General features: G+C 65.1%; 2 protein-coding genes across 4 annotated transcripts; one reads left to right on the top strand and one right to left on the bottom strand.

Moving 5' to 3' along the window:
* The first annotated feature begins 1,914 nt into the window (after positions 1-1,914).
* On the top strand, positions 1,915-8,362 carry SLC3A2 (solute carrier family 3 member 2). 2 transcript variants are annotated; one of them, XM_090054987.1, is made up of 10 exons: positions 1,915-2,033; positions 2,647-3,066; positions 4,277-4,450; positions 4,658-4,758; positions 5,119-5,187; positions 5,332-5,396; positions 5,636-5,822; positions 6,791-6,925; positions 7,267-7,338; positions 7,718-8,362. In XM_090054987.1, exons 2-10 carry the CDS (start codon positions 2,664-2,666, stop codon positions 8,051-8,053), a joined length of 1,542 nt encoding a protein of 513 aa, XP_089911113.1. In that variant the 5' UTR covers positions 1,915-2,033; positions 2,647-2,663; the 3' UTR covers positions 8,054-8,362. The 2 variants fall into 2 exon arrangements, with proteins under 2 accessions (XP_089911113.1, XP_089911112.1); XM_090054986.1 differs by lacking the exon at positions 1,915-2,033 and having other exon boundaries at positions 7,721-8,362.
* Positions 8,363-8,938: 576 nt separating this feature from the next.
* RPS6KA4 (ribosomal protein S6 kinase A4) lies at positions 8,939-18,944 on the bottom strand. 2 transcript variants are annotated; one of them, XM_090054960.1, is made up of 18 exons: positions 18,700-18,944; positions 18,181-18,237; positions 17,803-18,036; positions 16,878-16,993; positions 16,529-16,636; positions 16,028-16,108; positions 15,722-15,825; positions 15,043-15,193; positions 14,254-14,415; positions 14,012-14,062; positions 13,434-13,559; positions 12,966-13,096; positions 12,265-12,358; positions 11,853-12,023; positions 11,133-11,324; positions 10,691-10,856; positions 10,180-10,334; positions 8,939-9,908 (listed from the first exon to the last, which is right to left on the bottom strand). In XM_090054960.1, the coding sequence occupies exons 1-18, from the start codon at positions 18,917-18,919 to the stop codon at positions 9,756-9,758; spliced, it is 2,472 nt and encodes an 823-aa protein (XP_089911086.1). In that variant the 5' UTR covers positions 18,920-18,944; the 3' UTR covers positions 8,939-9,755. The 2 variants fall into 2 exon arrangements, with proteins under 2 accessions (XP_089911086.1, XP_089911087.1); XM_090054961.1 differs by lacking the exon at positions 14,012-14,062 and having other exon boundaries at positions 8,943-9,908; positions 18,700-18,847.
* Between the last annotated feature and the right edge of the window lie 101 nt (positions 18,945-19,045).

The following is a 19,045-nucleotide window of genomic DNA, read 5'->3' as shown; positions in this document are numbered from 1 at the left end:
GGGCTGGGCAAGGGCCCAGGTGTCCGGCCTCACGGTGCCCCCGCTCCCCCCCCCGCCCGGGCGTCCGGTCCCCGGTGCTGAGGCTCCTCTCCCAGACCTGGCCCCGGCGTCCGGGCTCCTAGCCCCGACCCCGAGCCCTGGTGCGACCCGCAGCCCCTGTTGCCCTCCTGGAGCTGGGGTAGACCCGGGGCGGGGGCACCTCCTGGGGTGGAGGGAAGGGCGCGTCAGGGGGTCCCAGTTGGAGCTGGGGCCTATACTGGGAGCAGCGACCTCTGCCATAGCTGATGCCCCTTGGTTCCCACGGACCGGTCTGGCCGGCAGCAGGGCAGTGACTGCGGGCTGGGCAGGGCAGGGCCCTGGATGCTACCTGGGCAAAAGAGGAAGGCACTTGGGGAAAAGGGGGGGTTTGGGGTGTTGTTTGGGGGGGTACTGGGTGTTACTAGGACAAGGGAGCTACCGCTAGGGTGGCCATGATAGAGGACAGTCTGGTTTTCTGCTACTCTGTCCTTCATTGATACAAAACCAGATGCCTTGATGTCTTCTTGAAGAGAAAAGCAGAGGACATCAAGGCGTCCAGTTTCATATCAACGGAGGGCAGAGGACAACTGGACTGTCCTCTGTGATGGCCACCCTAGCTACCGCCCGTGGCCAGACCAAGATGGCTGCCATGGAGTGTCATGGGTGCTGCAGGCAACACCCAGATGGTTACCAACAGCTCAGTCAAGAGAGGCACAGGGCACGGTTCCCCACCCGCCATCTTAGTATTGCCAGCATCTTCTCAGCAGCCGTCTTCCTTTAATCTGCATCACCCTGGCGGCCATCTTGTCACAGCCACCATCGGGAGAGGGAACCCCGACACGGCTTGTTAGTTGTGGGGGTTGGTGTTGTCTTTGACGATGGCGATTGGGAGCAATGGAGAGGGAGGACCAAGACGGGGGCCTGGCGAGGAGTGAGACCAGTCTGGTGGCCTGAGCTGGGGGGAAGTGGGGAGTACGACACCAAAATGGCAGCATGGGGGGGGGGGGGGGGGGGGCACTGACACCAAGATGGCAGCCAGAGCAGGGGCCATGTGGCAGCACAATGGTGGCCTGAATGGTGGGGAGAGGGGGGGCGGCACTAAGACTGCAACCTGAGGTGGGGGCACTGACACCAAGATGGGAGTGGGGAGGTGGCCCCAAGATGAGGGCTTGAAGAGGCGAGCTGGCACCAAGATGGCAGCCTGAGTGGGGATGCGGCCCTAAGATGGCCGTGTGCAGTAGGGGGGCAGGTGGCACTGAGATGGCAGCCTGAGGAAGGCACCGGCACCAAGATGGCAGCCTGGGGCATGGGGAGACACGACGGCAGCCTGAGGCAGCACGTGGAGCCAAAATGGCAGCCCGGGGTGGGGGAGCATCCATCTTGTCTCTGCCAGGTACTGACATGGCTGAGCTGGTCCAGAGCCTCGTGCCAGGCCCAGCCCCGCTCCCCCGGCGCCATGCTGGCTGGCTGTGGGGGCACAGCCCTGCCTCCAGGGCACCATCTTGCTGCCACCTGCCCCATTCTGTGTGTGTGTGGTGGGGGGGGGCTGGGGGGACTGACGGGTGCTGGGGTGGGGGCTACGAGGGTCTGTAGCAGGGGCTTGGGGGGCTGCAGCGGGTGGCTGTGGCGGCGTTTTGCTGAGTCGGGAGCTGGGAGGGGCTGACTCAGTGAATTGCCCCAAGAATTTGAGGCGCCTCTGTTTGGACCCCCCATAGCCACCAAGGGAAAAAATCAGGGCGGGGGGCGCAGCTGGGAGGGTCCTCGTGACAGCCCCCGCCCAGGTCCTGCCCTTGATCCCCCAGGGGGTCCCATTCTCTGCCCCTCCAGCCTTTGATCTCCGCCTCTGCCGAGCGCCAGGAAGGCACCAGGCGACTGGCTCCCTCCTCCCCTCCCCTCGCGTTAACCCATCAGACAGCCCGCCCCGCCAGCTCCACCTCCGGGGCGGGGCGGACCCGCCACATAAGGCAGCGCCCCCGCCACCAGGGTCCTAGATCATTTGGGAGCCTGGAGACCTGGTACTGGGAGCGCTGGGGCGGACTGGGGCTGCATGCAAGGAAGGGGGCGCTTGGGAGCACAGGGAATGGGGGGCCTAGGGCTGCCCCGCAGTGAGGAAGGGGTTCTCGGCAGAGGCTGATGTTTGGCACCCCCCCGCCAACACCACCAGCTCTGGGGGGGGGGGGTCTGCTGGGGTAGAGCGGGGGGCTGGGTCTCCCCAGCTCTGGGGGGTGGGGGCTGAGGGCCCAGACCCCGGTGCTTTCTCTCTCCCTGCTCTGGGGGGGCTGGCAGGTTGCAGCAGCAGGGCAGGGGGAGGCCGAGGGCCTGGACACCTGGGTTCCCTTGCCCCCTGGCTGCCAACGGGTATACTAGGACCGTGGTGGGGGATCAGCGGGGTACAGGAGGGGACCCGGATGCCTGGCTTCCCTCCCCTGGGGGGACAAAGTCTGCTGGGCAAGAATGGGGGGGGAAGGGGAGCTGCATGCCTGGGCTCTTCCCCCCCTGGGGGAGCAGAGTCCAGCGGGCTTGATGGAGGGGGGGACCCAGACACCCGGGCTCCACCTTCGCTCCTGGGCCTGGCCTGTCTGCGGGAGGGTGCTATACCTCAATCTCAGAGCCTCCCTCTGTCCCCAGTGCCCCCCAGCACCGCCATGGAGGCAGACATGAAGGACGTGGAGCTGAACGAGCTGGAGCCCGAGAAGCAGCCCATGACACCCGCCATCCTGGGAAGCCCTGAGAAGAACGGGGCCGTGAAGGTGAAGGTCGCCGAGGACGAGGAGGACGAGGGCGCCCCCAAGTTCACGGGGCTCTCCAAGGAGGAGCTGCTGCAGGCAGCCGGCACCCCGGGCTGGGTCCGGGCGCGCTGGGCCCTCCTCATCCTCTTCTGGCTGGGCTGGCTGGGCATGCTGGCAGGCGCTGTGCTCATCATCGTCCAGGCCCCCCGCTGCCGCCCGCTGCCCCCCCAGACCTGGTGGCACAAGGGGGGCCTCTACCGCATCCAGCCCCTGAAGGCTTTTCGGGACTCGAAGGGTGGCAACGCTGGGGACTTGGCAGGTGAGAGAACCCAGGCATCTGGGGGGGCTGGCAGCCCTCTGGTCTGACCCCCGGCTGTCCCTGAGAAACCAGGTGTCCAGGGACCCCTTCTGTACTGGCCCGGCAGACCCCACTGCCCTCCCCAAGCGGCGAGAGAACCCAGGCGTCCGGGGTAGAGGGCTGGCACCCCCTAGTCTGACCCAGCAAGGCTGTGCTGCCTTCCACGAGTGGGGAGAGAAGCCTGGAGCCCCCTTACCTGCTCTGTGCTGACCCAGCAGACCCCACTGCCTTTCCTAAGGGAACCCAGCAGTCCGGGGGCTTCCCGTCTGCCCCGCAGGTGTCCCTGAGCTGGGACAAGACCCAGGTCCCAGGCACCCTGTACGGCCCCAGCACACCCTATCGCTGTCTGAGTGGCAAGAGAACCTGGGCTCCTGGGCAGGGGCCCCGGCCCACAGCCATCTCTGAGTGGGGAGAGAGCCCAGGGGTCCAGGGGGACCCCGATTACCCGCTCTGCGCGGGCCCACTGGACCCCACTGCCTTCCCTGAGTGGGGGAGGAGAAGCCAGGTGTCCCGGCTCCCCACGTGCTCTCAGCCCCGTCTTCTCTCTGTACGGGGAGGGGAGAACCCACGTGTCTGGGGCCCCCAGCCCTGCCCCCCCAATCTGGAAGAGAACCTGGGTGTCCCAGTTTGGGGGATGGGGGTGGGCTTCCCAGCCCTGGCCGGCCAGAGCCGGTCTTGGCTGGCGGGTGTTACATCAGCCATGACATCACGTGTTGAGTCAGCATTTCTGGGGTAGTGGGCGGGGAGAAGAGTAAAGGTCGCATGATTGGGTGGGGGGGGGGGTAAAGGTCGCAGGGGGGATCAATTAACTGGGGGCTTTCTAGGGTGAGGGGGATTCGGTTAGAGGGAGAGGTCTGGGGGTGTCAGAGGGGGCTTGGTTTGGGGGGCGGGCGGGGGAGGTCCGAGCTGGAGGGGACCTGGGGGATATGGAGGTTGCTGGGCTGGAGGGTGGGGGTGTCTTTGTAGGATCGGAGTTCCTAGGAGGTTGGGGAGCTGTGGGGAACCCGGGGGGGGGTTCGGGGGGGAGTTTCTGGGGCTGGGGTGGGTATGAGGCGGTAGGGGAGGGCTCCATGGGGCTGGTAAAAAGTCTGGAGGGGTGGGGTTAGGGGTTGTGAGGATCAGGGGTCCCTGGGGATGGGGCACAGCCCTCCTGACCTCCCATACCCCCCAGGTGTGCAGGAGAAGCTGGATTACGTGGCAGCACTGGGGGTGCAGGGGCTGGTGCTGGGCCCCCTGCATGACACCAGACGTGACAGCCCCGAGGACACCAACCTGCAGAAACTCCACCCCGACCTGGGCTCCAATGAGACCCTCACACAACTGCTCGAGGCTGCCAAGAAGAAAGGTAAGGTGGGAGGCGGGGGTCCAGGCCTGAGTCCTGGGGCTCCACAAGCAGCTGTGGGGGAGGGGCTTGATACCGGGGGTCCCTGCTTGTTGGCGGGGGGTGAGAGGTGGGGCCCTGATCCTGGGGAGCCTGGGTGGGGACATACCCTGGCTGGATATGGGGGGGGTGATCTGGGGGCCCAGTCCTGACTGTGGATCCCCCCCCCAGGCCTCAAGGTGATCCTGGACCTGACCCCCAACTACGAGGGGCAGCAGCGCTGGTTTGGCCCTGGTGTTGCTAACAGCAGCCAGTTCCAGAAGCAGTTCAAGGTGTGGGGCAGGAACCAGGGCCTGCGGAGGCAGCTGTCAGCCAGGGGCTGTTTGGTCCCTTGGACTGGACTCCACCCCGGGGGGGGCGGGGCAGGGAATCTTGGGTGGACTCCAGGGGGGTCTGGGGAGTGTGGGGGGCAGGGTAGCTAAGGGGACCCCAGGGCATGTGGGGGAGCTAGGAGACTTCCAGGGGGTGTCTGGGAGGAGAGTGTTGGGGGGGATTGGGGAAGCTGGGGGGGACCCCCCCAAGTGCATTTGAGAGGGGCTGGCTAGGGGGTAGAGGCAGCTGGGGGGTCTCAGCCATAGTGGGGGTACCAGCTGCTCCCCCCTGACCCATCTCTTCCCCCCCCCCCCCGGCAGGAGGCCATGACTTTCTGGCTGAATCGGGGCATCTCAGGGTTCCAGCTGGAGGCCGTGGATGAGCTGAATGTGAGTCTGGGGGGATCCTGGGAGTGGGGGAGGGGGTGTGGGGCATATTGGGGGTGGCAGGGGATGGGGGAGCTGGGGGGCACATGTGGAGGGGGATTTTGGGGGACAGGTCCATGCATCTCCTTCCTCTTCTCCCCCCCGCAGGACCCCCAGTTTGTGGCCGACTTGCACAACATCACGCAGGAAGCCAGTGCCAACGGCAATGCCAGGTGGGTCCCAAGGGTGGGGGTACCCCACGGAGGGGCATGGAGGTGGGAAAAGTGCAGAGCCCTGTGACAGGGAGGAGGAAGGAGAACCCAGGCATTGGGCTCCCCGAGCTCAGGGAAGATCCCAGATGTCCGGACCCTTTTAGCCAGTCTTCCCTCAGCCCAGGAGAGAGAACCCAGGTGTCAGGCTCCCTTTCCTGAGCTCTGGGCTGAACCAGGCAACCTCCCCTCTTCTACCCCAGGGTGTTCATCGTGGGTATCGAGGAGAAGGACCCAGGGCGCATCCTGGTATGGCTGAACGAGACCAGCGCCGACCTGCTGGTCAGCCCCTACCTGGAGGAGTTGGGCCCCGAGCCCACGGGGGAGAAGCTAGCCAAGACCGTGGGCAACTACATCAAGGCTGCAGGGGCCGCTTGGCCTGCTTGGAGCGTGAGTCCTGCCCCTGCCTCACATCCCTGACCCAACAGACTCATGGCATAGACAAAGAGCCCAGCTTTCAGCTCTGACCCATGGGAACCTGCTCCCTTCCTAGTTGCAGGGGAAAGACCCCAAGCAGCCTGGCTCCCAGACAAGGGGAGAGGGGCTGGGAGAGGTGAACCCGGGCACCTAGGCTCCCATACCCAGCCCTCTCACAGCAGTGGGGTGCTGAGAACCCAGGTGTCCATGCTCCAGGTGAGCCTTTGGCCCTGGAGCCTAGCCTATACCCCCCCTGGCTGCACCCCCTTCTGGTCACCTGATCCCTGTTTTAGAGACAAGTATATTCGTCACCCAGGTTTGATTCTAGGTCTGGGGCCTCCATTCAGCCCCCTCTGCCCTGCCTTGCAGCCCCTCAGCTGTGCCCTGTGGCCCTGCTGTCAACTGCACAGCACTTAAGTCCGTTAATACTAAGCGCTAAGTCCGTTAACAGCACTAAGTTAACAGCACTAAGTCCGTTAACAGTTTCTTAATTAGGACCCCAACTGCAAAACAGGGGAACTAGCCAGAAATACGTGTGGCAGTCAGCTGATGGTCGTACACCCTGCGTCCAACCCCCAGGACACAGGAGAGAAGCCAGGCATCTGGGCTCCCACCCTGAGAGTCTTTCCCAAGCCCCCCTGCAAGGCAGGGAGAACCCAGGGTCCCAGCCCCCACTGCTTTAATCCATGAGACCCTGCTGAGAACCCTCCTTCTCCCAGAGCGGGGAGCAAGCCCAGGGGGCTGAGCTCTCGACTCCTCCTTGCTTGCACCCCCTGGCCCCACTCACCCCTAGCTCCATGCCCGTCAGAGCCTGGGAGAGAAGCCAGACGTCCGGGCTCCCCGGCACCCTCTTGTAGCCCCCTCCAAGTCCCCACTGCCCTCGCGGAGCTGGCGCGAACCCTGGTGCCCAGGTCCTGCTGATTGGCATGTCATCTATTCAGGCTGGGTCAAGGCACCTGGCGGACATGGTGGCCGAGCATCTCCTGCCCCTCTACCACCTGCTGCTCTTCACCCTGCCAGGGACCCCCTTGTTGCGCTATGGCGACGAGATCGGCCTGCGGCACCTTGCCAACAAGGTGAGGGGGCTGGGCCTGGGCATGGGGAGGGGCTTTGGGGCAGGGGAGGGGTCTGACATAAGGGGCAGGGCTTTGTAGTGGGGGGCCTTAAGTTAGGTATTAGCATTGGGGTGGAGTACCAGTCAGAAGGCGGGGCTTTAGCCTGAGGGCGGGGCCCTGGCTAGGTACTAGGAGGCAGGGCCTTGGGGTGCTGGGGGCAGGGCCTTGACCTGGGAGGAGTGCCCTGGGGGTATCTGCTCTTGCTGAGGGAGATATTAGAAGAGAGAGGGGTTAAGGGGGGGAGCCTGCAGGAGGGAGTGGGGATTGTTGCCCAGTAACAACCTGTTCTTCCCCCCATACAGACCAACCCCCCTCAAATGCCATGGGATGACAGGATCCCAGGCCCCGCCCCCCGCCTCAACAGCACCACCCAGGTGAGCATGGGAAGGGGCGGGGCTCCAAACCCCATCAGGGGAGAGCCAGCAGAGGGTTTGGGGCAGGGCTTGTGGGCCTGAGGGTGGGACCAGGTATGGGCGGGGCTTCTGGGTATGGGGAGGTTGGTAGAGGGGGTGTGGCCTGGCTTGCACTTGGGCAGGGTTGTGGGGCAATACCAGTGTGGGTAGGGCCTATGGGGTGGGGTGGGGCTAGGTGTGGGCTGTGGATGGGCAGGGCAAACCAGGGCATGGGACTTGTGGACTTAGACCGGGCGCAGGCCACCAGGGGGGCTCTCACAGGGGTGGGGCATGGTTGCCAGTGGGTGGGGCTTCTCCATGAGGCTCCGCCCCTGCTGACCCCCTCCCTGCCTCCCTCCAGAAGCAGGTGCTGCAGCTGCTGCGGGAGCTGAGCGAGCTGCGGGGCAAGGAGCGCTCGCTGCTGCACGGGGACCTGGATTCAGTGCTCCTCACATCGGGGGCCTGGGGCTACCTGCGCAGCTGGGACCAGAGCACCCGCTTCCTCGTGCTCCTGAACCCGGGGGAGGGGCATGCCTCAGCCACCCCCCACGACCCACTGGAGCTGCAGCTGCTCACGGCTGGCACCGTGGAGCTCAGCACCTGCCCCCAGCGCCTGCGCGGCGACCAACTCAGCCTGTCGGAGCTCATGCTTGCTCCTGGCGAGGGGCTGCTGCTGCGCATCCCCTACCAGGTCTAGTAGGGACTCCCCTTCTCTCTGCCTGGGGGCCACAGAGCTCATTTTCCCCCCCTTCACAGAGCCCTGGTCTGGGGGACCCATAGTTTCCCCCCCAGTTCCAGCTGAGGGGCCCACAGCTGGCCCATACTGACCTGGAAGACCCACGGATTCCCCTGTGGGAGACCCACAGAGCTCCTATCTCACCCCCTGGCCCCAAGCTCTGGGGATCCCCCATCCATGGTGCGTGTACTGGGGGGTCTGGCTGCCTCCCTGCCCCTGGGGGGACAGCAGCATGGACATGGTTAATAAAACACTCCCTGCTTCTGCTTTGCCAGGTGCCTCCATCTCTGCCCCCTACAACCTTCCCCCACGGCCACCCAGTCGGTTAGTGGTCTGGGACCAGTGTGGGTTAGGAGAAGCCTTTATGGAGACCATGAATGGGGCAACTGCCCGCATCTATATGGTAGGGGGGGGACAGTGCCCCCACTGCTCCCATGTTGTGGGGGCAGGGATTCTGCAGTTACTTGGTTGGGGAGAGGGGAGCCTGAAGCAGTGCATGCTGGGAAGATGCCAGATGGGATTCTGTGGGGGGGTAGGCTAGGAGATGGGGGGGGTGTCTTCTGGCTGTAGTGGGATGTGGGGATCTGGAGTGGGGGGCAGGCTGTGTCCTGATGGGGGCAGGCTGTGTCCTGATGGGGACATCACCCCCCTGGAGCCCCCCCTCCCAGCCTTTCCTGTGCCCCCCAAGTGTGCTTTACCCCCACATCCCAAAAGCCCTTAGGATCCCAATAAAGCCCCCAGCCCCACATCCTATAGGCCTCAGAGTGGGATTCCACCTCCCCCCAGCTGGGCCCATGGAGGTGTTACCTTTACTCCCCTCCCGCACACAAGAAACAGATGCACCCCAAGGGCACGAGAGCCACAGTTTATTTGCCACCCAGACAGCCCCCCATCCCAAGCTGGGAGGAGGGTAGTAAGAGGGAACACTGGGGAGCCCCCAGTAACCCCCTTCACTGGGACATATCAACCCCTGACACTGCCTACCCTAGGACCCCCCAGTCAAAGTGAGGCAGCCTTTCCCCCCCTTCCCCCCCCACCGTTAACCTCTTCTGGCCAGGATCAGCATGGGAAAGGGCAGGAACTCCGCCCCCTATATCCACTTGGATGGGGCTTGGCTGTGACTCCACCCCCTATTTCCAACTTGGGGGTCCTGGCTAAGGAAGTCTGCCCCTTATTTCCTATTGGAGGGGCCTGGCAGTGACTCCACCCCCTACTTCCATGTTGCTGGGGTGGGGTCTGGGGGACCCCCCAGTAATCTTTGGCCACCTGAATTGCACCTTAGAGGGACACCAACCCTAAGGTCCCCCCAGTGAACCCCTTCACCCCCCACAACTAGCTGTGGGGGGCTGTCAGGGACCCCCATAACTGTGGGGAGGGGACCCCAAGAACCATGGGGGGCCTAGACTCAGTTCCCTCATATCTAGATATAGCTCTTTAGTTTAAAAATACATAGAAAAAGTGCACCTGTCTCTAAAAAAAATAGCCCTGCCCCTCCAAAAGGAGGGAGGGGCCTCTTGAAACCCTGCTCCCCAGGGACCCCACCACCCTGCAAAACCCCAGGGCCTTGCTAGCTTCCCCTGGGACCCCCTAGACCCCACCAAATCCATCTCAGGCCCTGGGGGACAAGGACTGGCCTGGGGGGTGGGGACCCCTGAAGGGGGTGCTAGGAGGGGGGGTCACGGCGATGGGGGGCCTTGGGCCGGGGGGGCCTGGGCGGGGTGCGGGGGGCTCCCAGCTTGAGGCGGCGCCGCTTGGCCAGCGGGGCGTTATCCACACTCTTGAGGAAGACACCGTCACGCTGCCCCTTGTTGAAGGCCTGCGGGAAGGGGGGGCAGGTCGGGGGGCAGCTGGGAACCTGCCCCTCCCCTTGAAACTGGCTATGCCCCTTCACACACGAGGCCCCTCCCCCCAGCTCCAATTCAGCTGTGGCCACACCCCTGGATCTGATTCCACCCCATGGAGCTCCCCCCCATCTTACCTCCCGCAGCCCCTACTGCGCTATCCCTGTCCTCACCCCGTCCCCTGGATCTGTCTCCCCCAATAAACCCTGTCCCCCCACCCCCCTGGACCTAGGCCCCGCCCCTCACCATGAAGGCAGCCTGCACGCCAGAACGCACAGCCGGGCCCAGCCCATCGGGGGTGCGCAGGGGGGTGCTAGACGGGGCGCCCCCCGCCCGGAGCCACTCATTCTGCTGCAGCGCCCCTAACGTTAGGCGCCGCTCGGGGTCCACGGTCAGTAGCCCTGCAGAAAGGGGGAGGGGTCAGACACGCCCCTGCCCCTCCTTCCCATTGGCCCCTCAGGCCCCACCCATGTCCTCAAGCCCCACCTCCTGTCCAATAGGCCCTGCCCCCTGCCCTCCTGGACACAACCCTGTCCCCAGGCCCCACCCTCTGTCCCAGAGCCCTGCCCCCTCCCTTCAGGCCCCACCCCCCACCTCCATGGGCACACCCCCTGCCCATGAGGCAATGTCCAAGTCCAGAGGCCGCACCCATGTATCTTCAGGCCATGCCCCTGCTCCGAAGCAGGCCCCAGCCCCAGGCCCCAGCCCTGGCCCCCAGGGGCCTTCCAGCCCCACCCCCTGCCCTGTCCCTGCTGACCTCGCACCAGGTCCTTGGCCTCCTGGGAGACACCGCACCAGGCCGGGCCATCCAGCGAGAACTGCCCCTGCTGGATCTTGCGCACGATGGCGGCTGCCTGCCCCCCCGGCCCTGCCTCCGTCTCTGCGCTGCATTGGAAAGGTGCCTCCCCCGACAGCATCGTGTACTGGCAGGGGGGGCAGAGTCAGCTTGGGAGCCCTCCACCCTGTCTCCTAACTCTGCCCCTGCTTCCAGGCACCAAGCCCGCCCCTGAGCGCAGGCCCCACCCCACCCCACCTCCAGGCCCTGCCCCCACTTCCAAGTCCTGCCCCCCAGCACACTGAGTCTCACCCCTGACCCCTAAACCCTGCCCCTGCACTGAGATGCGGCTAGCTATGGGGTGAAGCACTGTGTACATCCCCAATCTAAGGCCCCCTGTGGCCCCGGGATGTGGCGCATGTACCAGGATGACGCCGAGACTCCAGAGGTCGCAGGCCTGGTCATAGCCGCGCGGGTCGAAGAGCTCGGGGGCGGCGTAGGGCAGGGAGCAGCAGGGCGTGCGCATAGGCTGGGAGCCAGGCGGGCGCAGGCGGGCAAAGCCAAAGTCGATCACCTTAACAGGCGCCCCCTCTGCCTCCCCCGCAAACAGGATGTTCTGGGGGGCGAGGGGGACAAGGGCGGGGAGGGCGCCTGGTCAGGGTCCCTACGCCCACCTTATGACCCCTGACCCCCGCCCTTACCCGTGCAGCCCCGCGCCCTGCATCTACAGCACCCCCCACCTGGACCCCCAGCCCCACCTCCTGAATCAGAGACCCTGCCCCTAGCCCCTTAGCTACTCCTTTCCCACAAAGCCTGCCCCCTGCCCTCACAGCTCCACCCCTGCCCCCCCATGCCCACAAAACCCTACCCTCTGCCCTCCTCTTGGCACCCACAGCCTCACCCCCTGAGCCAGAGACCCCACCCCCTGCTGTTAAAGTCCCAATCCCCTGAACTGGAGACCCTGCCCACAACCCCCACAGCTCCACCCACTGCTGCCAAAGCTCCACCCCTGACCCAGACCCCACCCCCTACACCCACAGCCCAGCCCCTTTGCCCTGTACCCACTGCCAGAGCCCTGACCCCTAAATCTGAGACCATGCCCCCTGCCCCCTACCCCCTCTGCCCTGCCCCCAACCGCCTGTACCTCAGGCTTGAGGTCACGGTGCACCACACCGGCCTCGTGCATGAAGCCAACAGCCGAGACGAGGCTGCGCAGGATCCCGCTGGCCTCGGCCTCCCCGAATGGGCGCTGGCGCTTGAGCCGGTCCAGGAGCTCTCCCCCCAACAGCAGCTCCAGCACCAGGTACATGTGGTACTGCGTGGGGAGAGGGGGGAGGGGTCAGTGTGGCCAGCTCGGGTGGGTGTAATATGCTTTGGGGGGCACCCTGAGCTGGGTAGAAGGGGCTGCAACCAGCTCAGGGGAAGAGCAGGACTGGGTAGAACAAGCTGTGGCCAGCTCATGGGGGCTTCTGGGGCTGGGTGTAACAGGCTGCAGCTGGCTCTGGGGAGGAGTGTTGGCTGGGTGTAACAAGCTGTGCCTGCTCTAGGAGCTGTACCTGGTCCTGATGCACCTCATGGAGCTTGACGATGTTGGGGTGGGAGTCACAGAGCTGCAGCGCGGCCACCTCCCGCTGCGTGTTCACTTCCAGCCTGGGGGCAGCAGAGGATGGGGACAAATGTGACCCCAGCTAGGCACTGGGGGGCAAATCAGGGTGGGGGGGAACTAGGGAGACAGACCTGAGGCACAAGGGGTTAAGAAGCACTGCCCTGGAAAGGATTGCCAGAGAAACCCTGGGAAGGGATGTTGTTGCTAGGGGCTATTGCCATGGAGATGCAGAGCTAGGACTTGAAGGGGAAAGTTACTATGAACATGGGTGGGGCTGAGAGGATGTTGCCATAGTAACTGGGGCCCTAGCAGCCATGTTGCCATGGGAAATGGGGATGAGGACATGCATTGCCAGGAAACAATGGTTGGGGGCTGTTGCCACAGGAGAGGGGAACCTGGAGAGCTGTTGTTATGGCAACCAAAGGGGCCATTGCCAGGGGAGATAGGAACTGGGGGACTGTTCCTATGGCAGCCAGGGGGTTGTTGCCATAGGACATAGAAGCCAGGGGAGCTGTTGCCATGGCAGCCAGGAACGGGTGTGGGGACACCATTACCATGGTCCCTAAGGGCTGGGGGGGGAGTTGCCATAGCAACTGGGTGGCCTTGCCATGGGGGAATTTAGCCTCATTGCCGTGGTGACAGGGGCCCCACCTGCGGCTGAGGATCTTGACAGCGAACTCCGCGCCGCTCTGGCGGTGGCGGCAGCGGCGGCACACGGAGAAGCTGCCCTGGCCCAGCGCCGGTCCTGGCGCCAGCTCATAGCGCTGGAAGAACGGCGAGTCCTCGGCGGGGGAGGGGCACACATTACCCAGCAGCTCCTGTGGCTGGGCCAGGCCCTCCTCTGCCATTACCCAGCAGCCCCTGCTGCTCACACCAACCCTCTCTACATTTCCCATGGACCCCAGCAGCCAGGCCAGTCCCTCCCCCATTACCCAGCAGCCTCTGCTGCCAGACCAACCCATCCTATTACCCAGCAGTCCTTGAGGCATGGCCAGCCCCTCCTTCCATGGCCATTACTGACCAGCACCTGCTCCTCACCCCAACCCTCTCCCTCCATTTCCCATCAGCCCCTCTGGCCGGGCCTGCCCCCCAACCACTACCCAGAGGCCTTGCTGCTACCTTCATAATGGCGCTGAGGGCGACGCTGGCCCCATCGGGGCGCTGCCCATCCGGCTCCGGGTCCAGTGTCTCCGTGGTGATGGCGTTGTGGCCAAAGAGGATGGAGGGGGCGATGAAGGAGTAGCCCTGGGCAGGAGGGAGAAGAGGGGGAGATGGGACAACTGGCCCTGCCCTTGGTTTCCATGGCTAGCCCCCTCCTGTCTCCCATGGCAACAGTGCCTGGGTACCACCATGACATCTTGTGGTAACTGCCCCTTGTTGTCTATAGCAACATAGATCCTTCCCCTGCCAGCTCCCATGGCAACACCCCTGGTTACCTTGGCAACACTCCCACCAATTTCTCCCTCCGTTACCCATCATCCATTGATATTCACACCAAGGCCCCCATTAACCATCAGCCCTTGCTACTCAAGCCAACCCTTCCCCCCATTACTCAGCGACCTTTGCTGCTCACACCAAGGCCCAGGGTTACCCATCAAGGTTTGCTGCTCATGTCAACACCCAGCATTACCCAGCAACCCCTGCTGCTCACGTCTAAGCCCCCTGGGAATCACAGTAGGGGCTGCTGGGGGGCTCACCTGGAAGAGGGGGTCCCAGGCAGGGGAGCTGGGGGTCCTGGGGGGTCTTACCTGGAAGACAGGGTCCCCAGGGGGGTCTCACCTGGAAGAGGGGGTCCTTGGTTCGGGGGAGGGGTCCCAGGCTGGGGGAGAGTGACTCACCTGGAAGAGGGGGTCCCAGGCAGGGGGAAGGGGATCTCTGGAAAGGTCTCACCTGGAAAAAGGGGTCCAGGCAGGGAGAAGGGGTCTCTGCAGGGGCTCACCTGGAAGAGGGGGTCCCGGGCAGGGGGCGTACTAGCAGGCGAGTAGACGGGCTCCAGGCATGTGAACTCCTCGGAGAAGTTGCCCACGTCCAGCTCATCCCGCACCACGGGCTGGAAAGGCGGCTTCACCCGCCGTGCTGCCAGTTCTGCCCAGTCCAGACCCTGCCAGAGTCCGGGGGTAAAGACCAGGGGGCAAAGGAGGACAGATACCTCCCATCCCAGTCCTGGCTCGGGTGGTGGAGGGGTGTCAAGGGTAAAAGTGGACCAGTCCAGACCCTGAGGTTGGCATAGATCCTGGGACAGGGGGTCAAAGTAGGCCATTTGACCCCAATCCAGACCCTGGGGTTGGTAAAGGCCAAGAGGCCAGGCCTGGAAGGGGTCAAGAGGGGGCTGGTTTGGGGGGCTCTAGTTGTTTGAGTGGAGGACCCAGATAGGGTGGGACAGTGCCACGGTTATGGGGGGCCCTTGGGCATAGGTAGGTTGGGGGCAGTGCCCAGGTTATGCGGGGGGGTCTGTGCTTAGCTTTAGAAACTACAAGCTGTTTTAGGGGTGCTTCAGGTGTGACTGGAGACCGTGTCTGGATTCAGTGAGTTTGGGGGTGCCCCAGGTGGGGAGGCTGCTGTGCCCAGGTTTGGGAGATCCGTGCCCAGCTTTGGGAGACCTCCTGGTGGTTTGGGGCCGCCCCAGGTAGTAATGGAGGCAGAGACCAGTCCCTAGGTATGGGGGGGTCCATGGCTAAGCTTGGGGGCCCCTGGCTGGTTTGGGGATGCCCCGTGGGGGGGGGTGTACCTGGAAGAAGGGGTGCCGGCGGATGTGCCGGGCACCATGGGACCCCGAGCCGAGGCGCTGGGCTGGGTCCTTGCACAGCAGCCCCTTCAGCAGGTCGCGGGCCTGGGGCCCCACCACTGCCGGGAATGGGGGGGCACAGCGCAGGATACGCCTGGGGGGCAGGCATCATGGCAATCGTACGTGCTGAGCAACCACACCTTAACAACCACATCCTCCCAGGACAGCCCAGCTACCTAACAACCACCCTGCTTGTTCCTTAGTAATGCGCTCTCCTCACCAAACAACAATCCCCCCCCATTACCCAGGAACAATCTCTGCTGTCACCACGCAATGTCCCATTGTTATCTAGCAACAGCCTTCGTTACCCGGCCACAACCCCCGTTACCCAGCAAAGTTCCCACTACCTATCAACAACCTCCCTGCTACCTGGCAATGCCCCTGTTGACCTGCATTATGCCCTTTACCTAGCAACAACCCCTGTCAGCTAGCAAGCCTGGTTACCTAACAACACCTCCCATTACCTGGCAACATGCCGTCACCTAGCAACAACCCCCAGCATTCAGTAACCAGCCCTGTTACATGGCAATGCTATTATCTAGCAACAACCCACCCTTGCATAAGCTGGTAATACCCTGTTCCCCAGCAACAACCCCATCACCTAGCAACAGCCCCCTCTCACCTGGAGACCTCAGCCTGGGAGTTCTTCTCGCCCTCGAGGGTGAAGGGTGACGCCCCCGTCAGCAGCTCAAACAGCAGCACCCCCAGGCTCCACCAGTCCACACTCTGGGGGGCACAGAGGGATCAGGATGTGGAATCCCTCAACCCCCCCGATACCCCCCCAGTGCACCCCAGCCCCCCTTCCACCCCATCTCCCCCTGCTCCACCCCCCACAAGCCTAGGCCCACACTGCAACCCCAGGTGCGGCCAGCCTCACCCCCGCCCCCATGGCAACGCCCCGCACATCGCCATCCCCCCGCCCCCTCACCTTGCCATGCCCCGATTTGCTGCGGATGATCTCCGGGGCCATGTACTCCACGGTGCCGCAGAAGGAAAAGGTTCGCTCGGCCTGTTGGGCGGGACAAGCAAGGGGGCCGGGGGTCAGGCAGGGGAAGCCCCAAATAGCACCCTGCCAAGCTTAGGGGGGGCAAAGAGATATTGGGGGGCCTTGGGGTAGCTGGGGATCACTGCTGGAGGTCAGAAGCTCTCGCGGAGGTCAGGAGAGTCTGGCTGGGAAGGAAGGGTGGGGTATCCCCCAGGGGGGAGAATCTCTGGAGTGGCAGGGGGGTCTGTTGGGGGGCCTGCAGTTTGGTGTCACATGGGGGGGGCACATTACAACCAGGGTCTGAGCCAGTTGGGGGTTCTCTGTGGAGAGGGCAGGGTCTAGGGGTCCCAAGTGGGGTACCTGGGGGGAGTAAGAGCTGAGGGGGCTCCATATTGAGGGCCAGGGTCAGTGGAGCCTGGAGGCGGGGGTATGGGGGGGTCAGACCTGGCCAGGCTGCACCTCCTTGCTGAGCCCGAAGTCGGTGAGCACCACATGCCCGGCCCCGTCCAGCAGCACGTTCTCCAGCTTCAGGTCCCGGTAGATGATCCCTAGCTGGGGGGGGGGGTATGGGGGAAGCAGGGGGTCAGTGGATCCCCCAAACCCACCTGGGACCCTGTAGCCCCCCCAAGCCCTTTTGCAGCTCTTTGCAAGACCGCCCCCCGTTCCCCCCCCACCAAGCCCTATATCCCCAACTCAGGCCACCCAGCCTCTCAAAGCACCCCCGCAGCTCACCCTCCCCGCAGGCCCAGCCCCACCCCTGCCCCCATCCCCTCAAAGCGCCCACAGCCCCCACCTTATGGAGGTGCTCGAGGGCGACCAGCACCTCAGCAGTGTAGAAGCGGGCGGCCGGCTCGGGGAAGCGCTCGCGCTGCGCCAGGTGCGAGAACAGCTCCCCCCCGGGCACATAGTCTGGGGGGCAGGGATGGGGCAGGTCAGAGCCAAGGACCCCCCGATCCCACCTCCCCCCGGCACACAGCTGGGGGGGAGGAGCAGGGCTGGGACACCCTAGAGCGGGGGGGTCAGCTGGGGACCCCCAGGCCTCCCTGGCTCAGCCCCCGCTCCCCCCACAGGCATGCAGGGGGCAGACTGGGGACCCCCCTCGCCCCTTCCCCTTGCTCCCCCTCACCCCAGGACCCCTCCTTAGAAACCCCCCCTGCCAAGCTGCAACTGCCCCAGTGCATGCTGGGAGCCAGGCTCGAGGAGGGACACCGATGAGGACAGAAGACCAGTGGGTCATGGGAGTTGCAGGCTAGCACAGTCACAGCCTGGACTCTTTCTCCCATGATGCATCAGTCACACCCTTCTCCGCTTGGGCCCCAGGGCATGGGGGGTGTTATAGTCTCAACCCCGTGCCCCAGGAGGGGGAACCTGGAGAGATTCAGATGCCCTCGTGCCTCAACCCCACTCCAGGGCCCCCCGCAATTACCCCATGGCCCTTTCTAAAGGCCCTTACTCCCCACCAACTGCCCCAGGACCTTTCCCACTTGCCCCACGGTTCCTGCCAATTGCCCCAGGATCTGCCAGAACTACCCGCTCTCCCACAATTGGCCCAAGGCCCCTCACAACTGCCCCAGGGCCCTTCCCAGTTCCCCTTACTCCACATAATTGCCTCAGGGTCCCCTACAATAGCCCCAAGCCCCTCCCCACTTGCCCCTGCTCCTTGACAGAAGCCCCAGGGCCACCAGCAATTGCCCCTGTCTGGCCCGGCTCCCCCGTACCGAGGACGAGGTGGAGGCGGGTGCGGGTCTGGAAGGCGTAGTGCAGGGTGACGAGGAAGGGGGCGCCGCGGACCCGGCCCAGCACGGCCCGCTCGGTGCGGGCTCTCTCGGCCGCCCGGGTCCGTGTGCCCCCGCCGGCCCCCGCGACCCCCGCCTTCCGCAGCACCTTCATGGCGTAGAGGTGCCCGCTGTCTGCGTCCCCCACCTTCCGCACCAGGAACACCTTCCCGTAGGCTGTGGGGGGAGCGGGTGAGGCCGTGCCCACCGCCCCCCAAACCCCAGCCCCCCTCAGGATCACCTTTCCATGAGCCGTGGGGGGCTGCCCAGGGCCCCCCAGACCCCCCTGCAGGCCAGGGGAGCAGCTCCAGCCCCACTCACCGCCGGTGCCCAGCACCTTGAGCAGCTCGAAGCTCTCCGGGCCCACGGGGCCCTGCCCTGGGGAGCAGGGGGCGGGGTCAAGGCGTGGGGTCCCCCCAAAACCGACTTAACCATTAAGCCCCGCCCCTTCGCATAAGCCCCTCCCTGTCGATAAGCCACACCTCCTCCGTTAAGCTCCGCCTCTCCCTAAAGCCCCCCCAGCCGTCCGACCTCATCCCCCTGGTCAGCAGCCGCGCTTCGCCCCTTCCCCACGCCCCGCCCGTTTCCGCCTAAGCCCCGCCCCGGGTCGCCCACGCCCCGCCCGCCACCCCTGTCCCGGAAGCGCCCCCAAATTCCCTCCCCTTCCTCGCACGCTCCGTGGGGAGGGGGAGGCCCGCAAGCCCTGCCCCCGTCGGCGCCCCGCCCCCGTCCACCCACGCACGTCGCCCCCCACGATCCCTCCTGCCCCCGACAGCCCCACGCAGGCCCGCCCCCACGCGCGGCTTCCTCCTCCCAGCGCCCCCCGCGCGCGTCCGGTACCGGGCGACTGCGGCGCCGCCGCCTCCCCGTCGCTATCGCTGCCGCCGTCGCTCATGGCCGGGCCGGGCCGGGCCGGGCCGGGGCTTCCTGCTGCCGGGCCCGACGCGGGCGGCAGGAATGTGACAGCAGCAGCGGGACCGCCCCGGGGCGGGGCCGGGCCGGGATCGGCGCCACCCCCAGGGACGGATCCGGATCCGGCTGGGGCCACGGGAGCCCGCATGCACCTGCCCTCCGCCGCCGGGCCGGGATCGGGCCCACAACCCCCCCCGCCCCCCGGAGAGAACCGGGACCAGCCCCCTCCCCCCAGCACGGACGAGGGGCGGAACCCAGACACTGCTCATTTACA

The sequence above is a fragment of the Crocodylus siamensis genome, chromosome 6 (genome assembly GCF_052110815.1).
Source record: "Crocodylus siamensis isolate JL-2025a chromosome 6, ASM5211081v1, whole genome shotgun sequence".
Lineage (NCBI taxonomy): Eukaryota > Metazoa > Chordata > Crocodylia > Crocodylidae > Crocodylus > Crocodylus siamensis.
Note: the sequence above shows the minus strand (reverse complement) of the source record. Positions and strands in the feature narration are given on the sequence as shown.

Coding starts and splice junctions, on each gene's coding strand:
- SLC3A2 (XM_090054987.1), top strand. CDS start 2,664: ATGGAGGCAGACATGAAGGACGTGGAGCTGAACGAGCTGGAGCCCGAG. Junction 4,759..5,118: donor AGTTCCAGAAGCAGTTCAAG/GTGTGGGGCAGG, acceptor CCCCCCCGGCAG/GAGGCCATGACTTTCTGGCT. Junction 6,926..7,266: donor TGCGGCACCTTGCCAACAAG/GTGAGGGGGCTG, acceptor CCCCCCATACAG/ACCAACCCCCCTCAAATGCC.
- RPS6KA4 (XM_090054960.1), bottom strand. CDS start 18,919: ATGCGGGCTCCCGTGGCCCCAGCCGGATCCGGATCCGTCCCTGGGGGT. Junction 18,238..18,699: donor GGCGGCGCCGCAGTCGCCCG/GTACCGGACGCG, acceptor CCTGCTCCCCAG/GGCAGGGCCCCGTGGGCCCG. Junction 12,359..12,965: donor GTCAAGATCCTCAGCCGCAG/GTGGGGCCCCTG, acceptor TGCTGCCCCCAG/GCTGGAAGTGAACACGCAGC.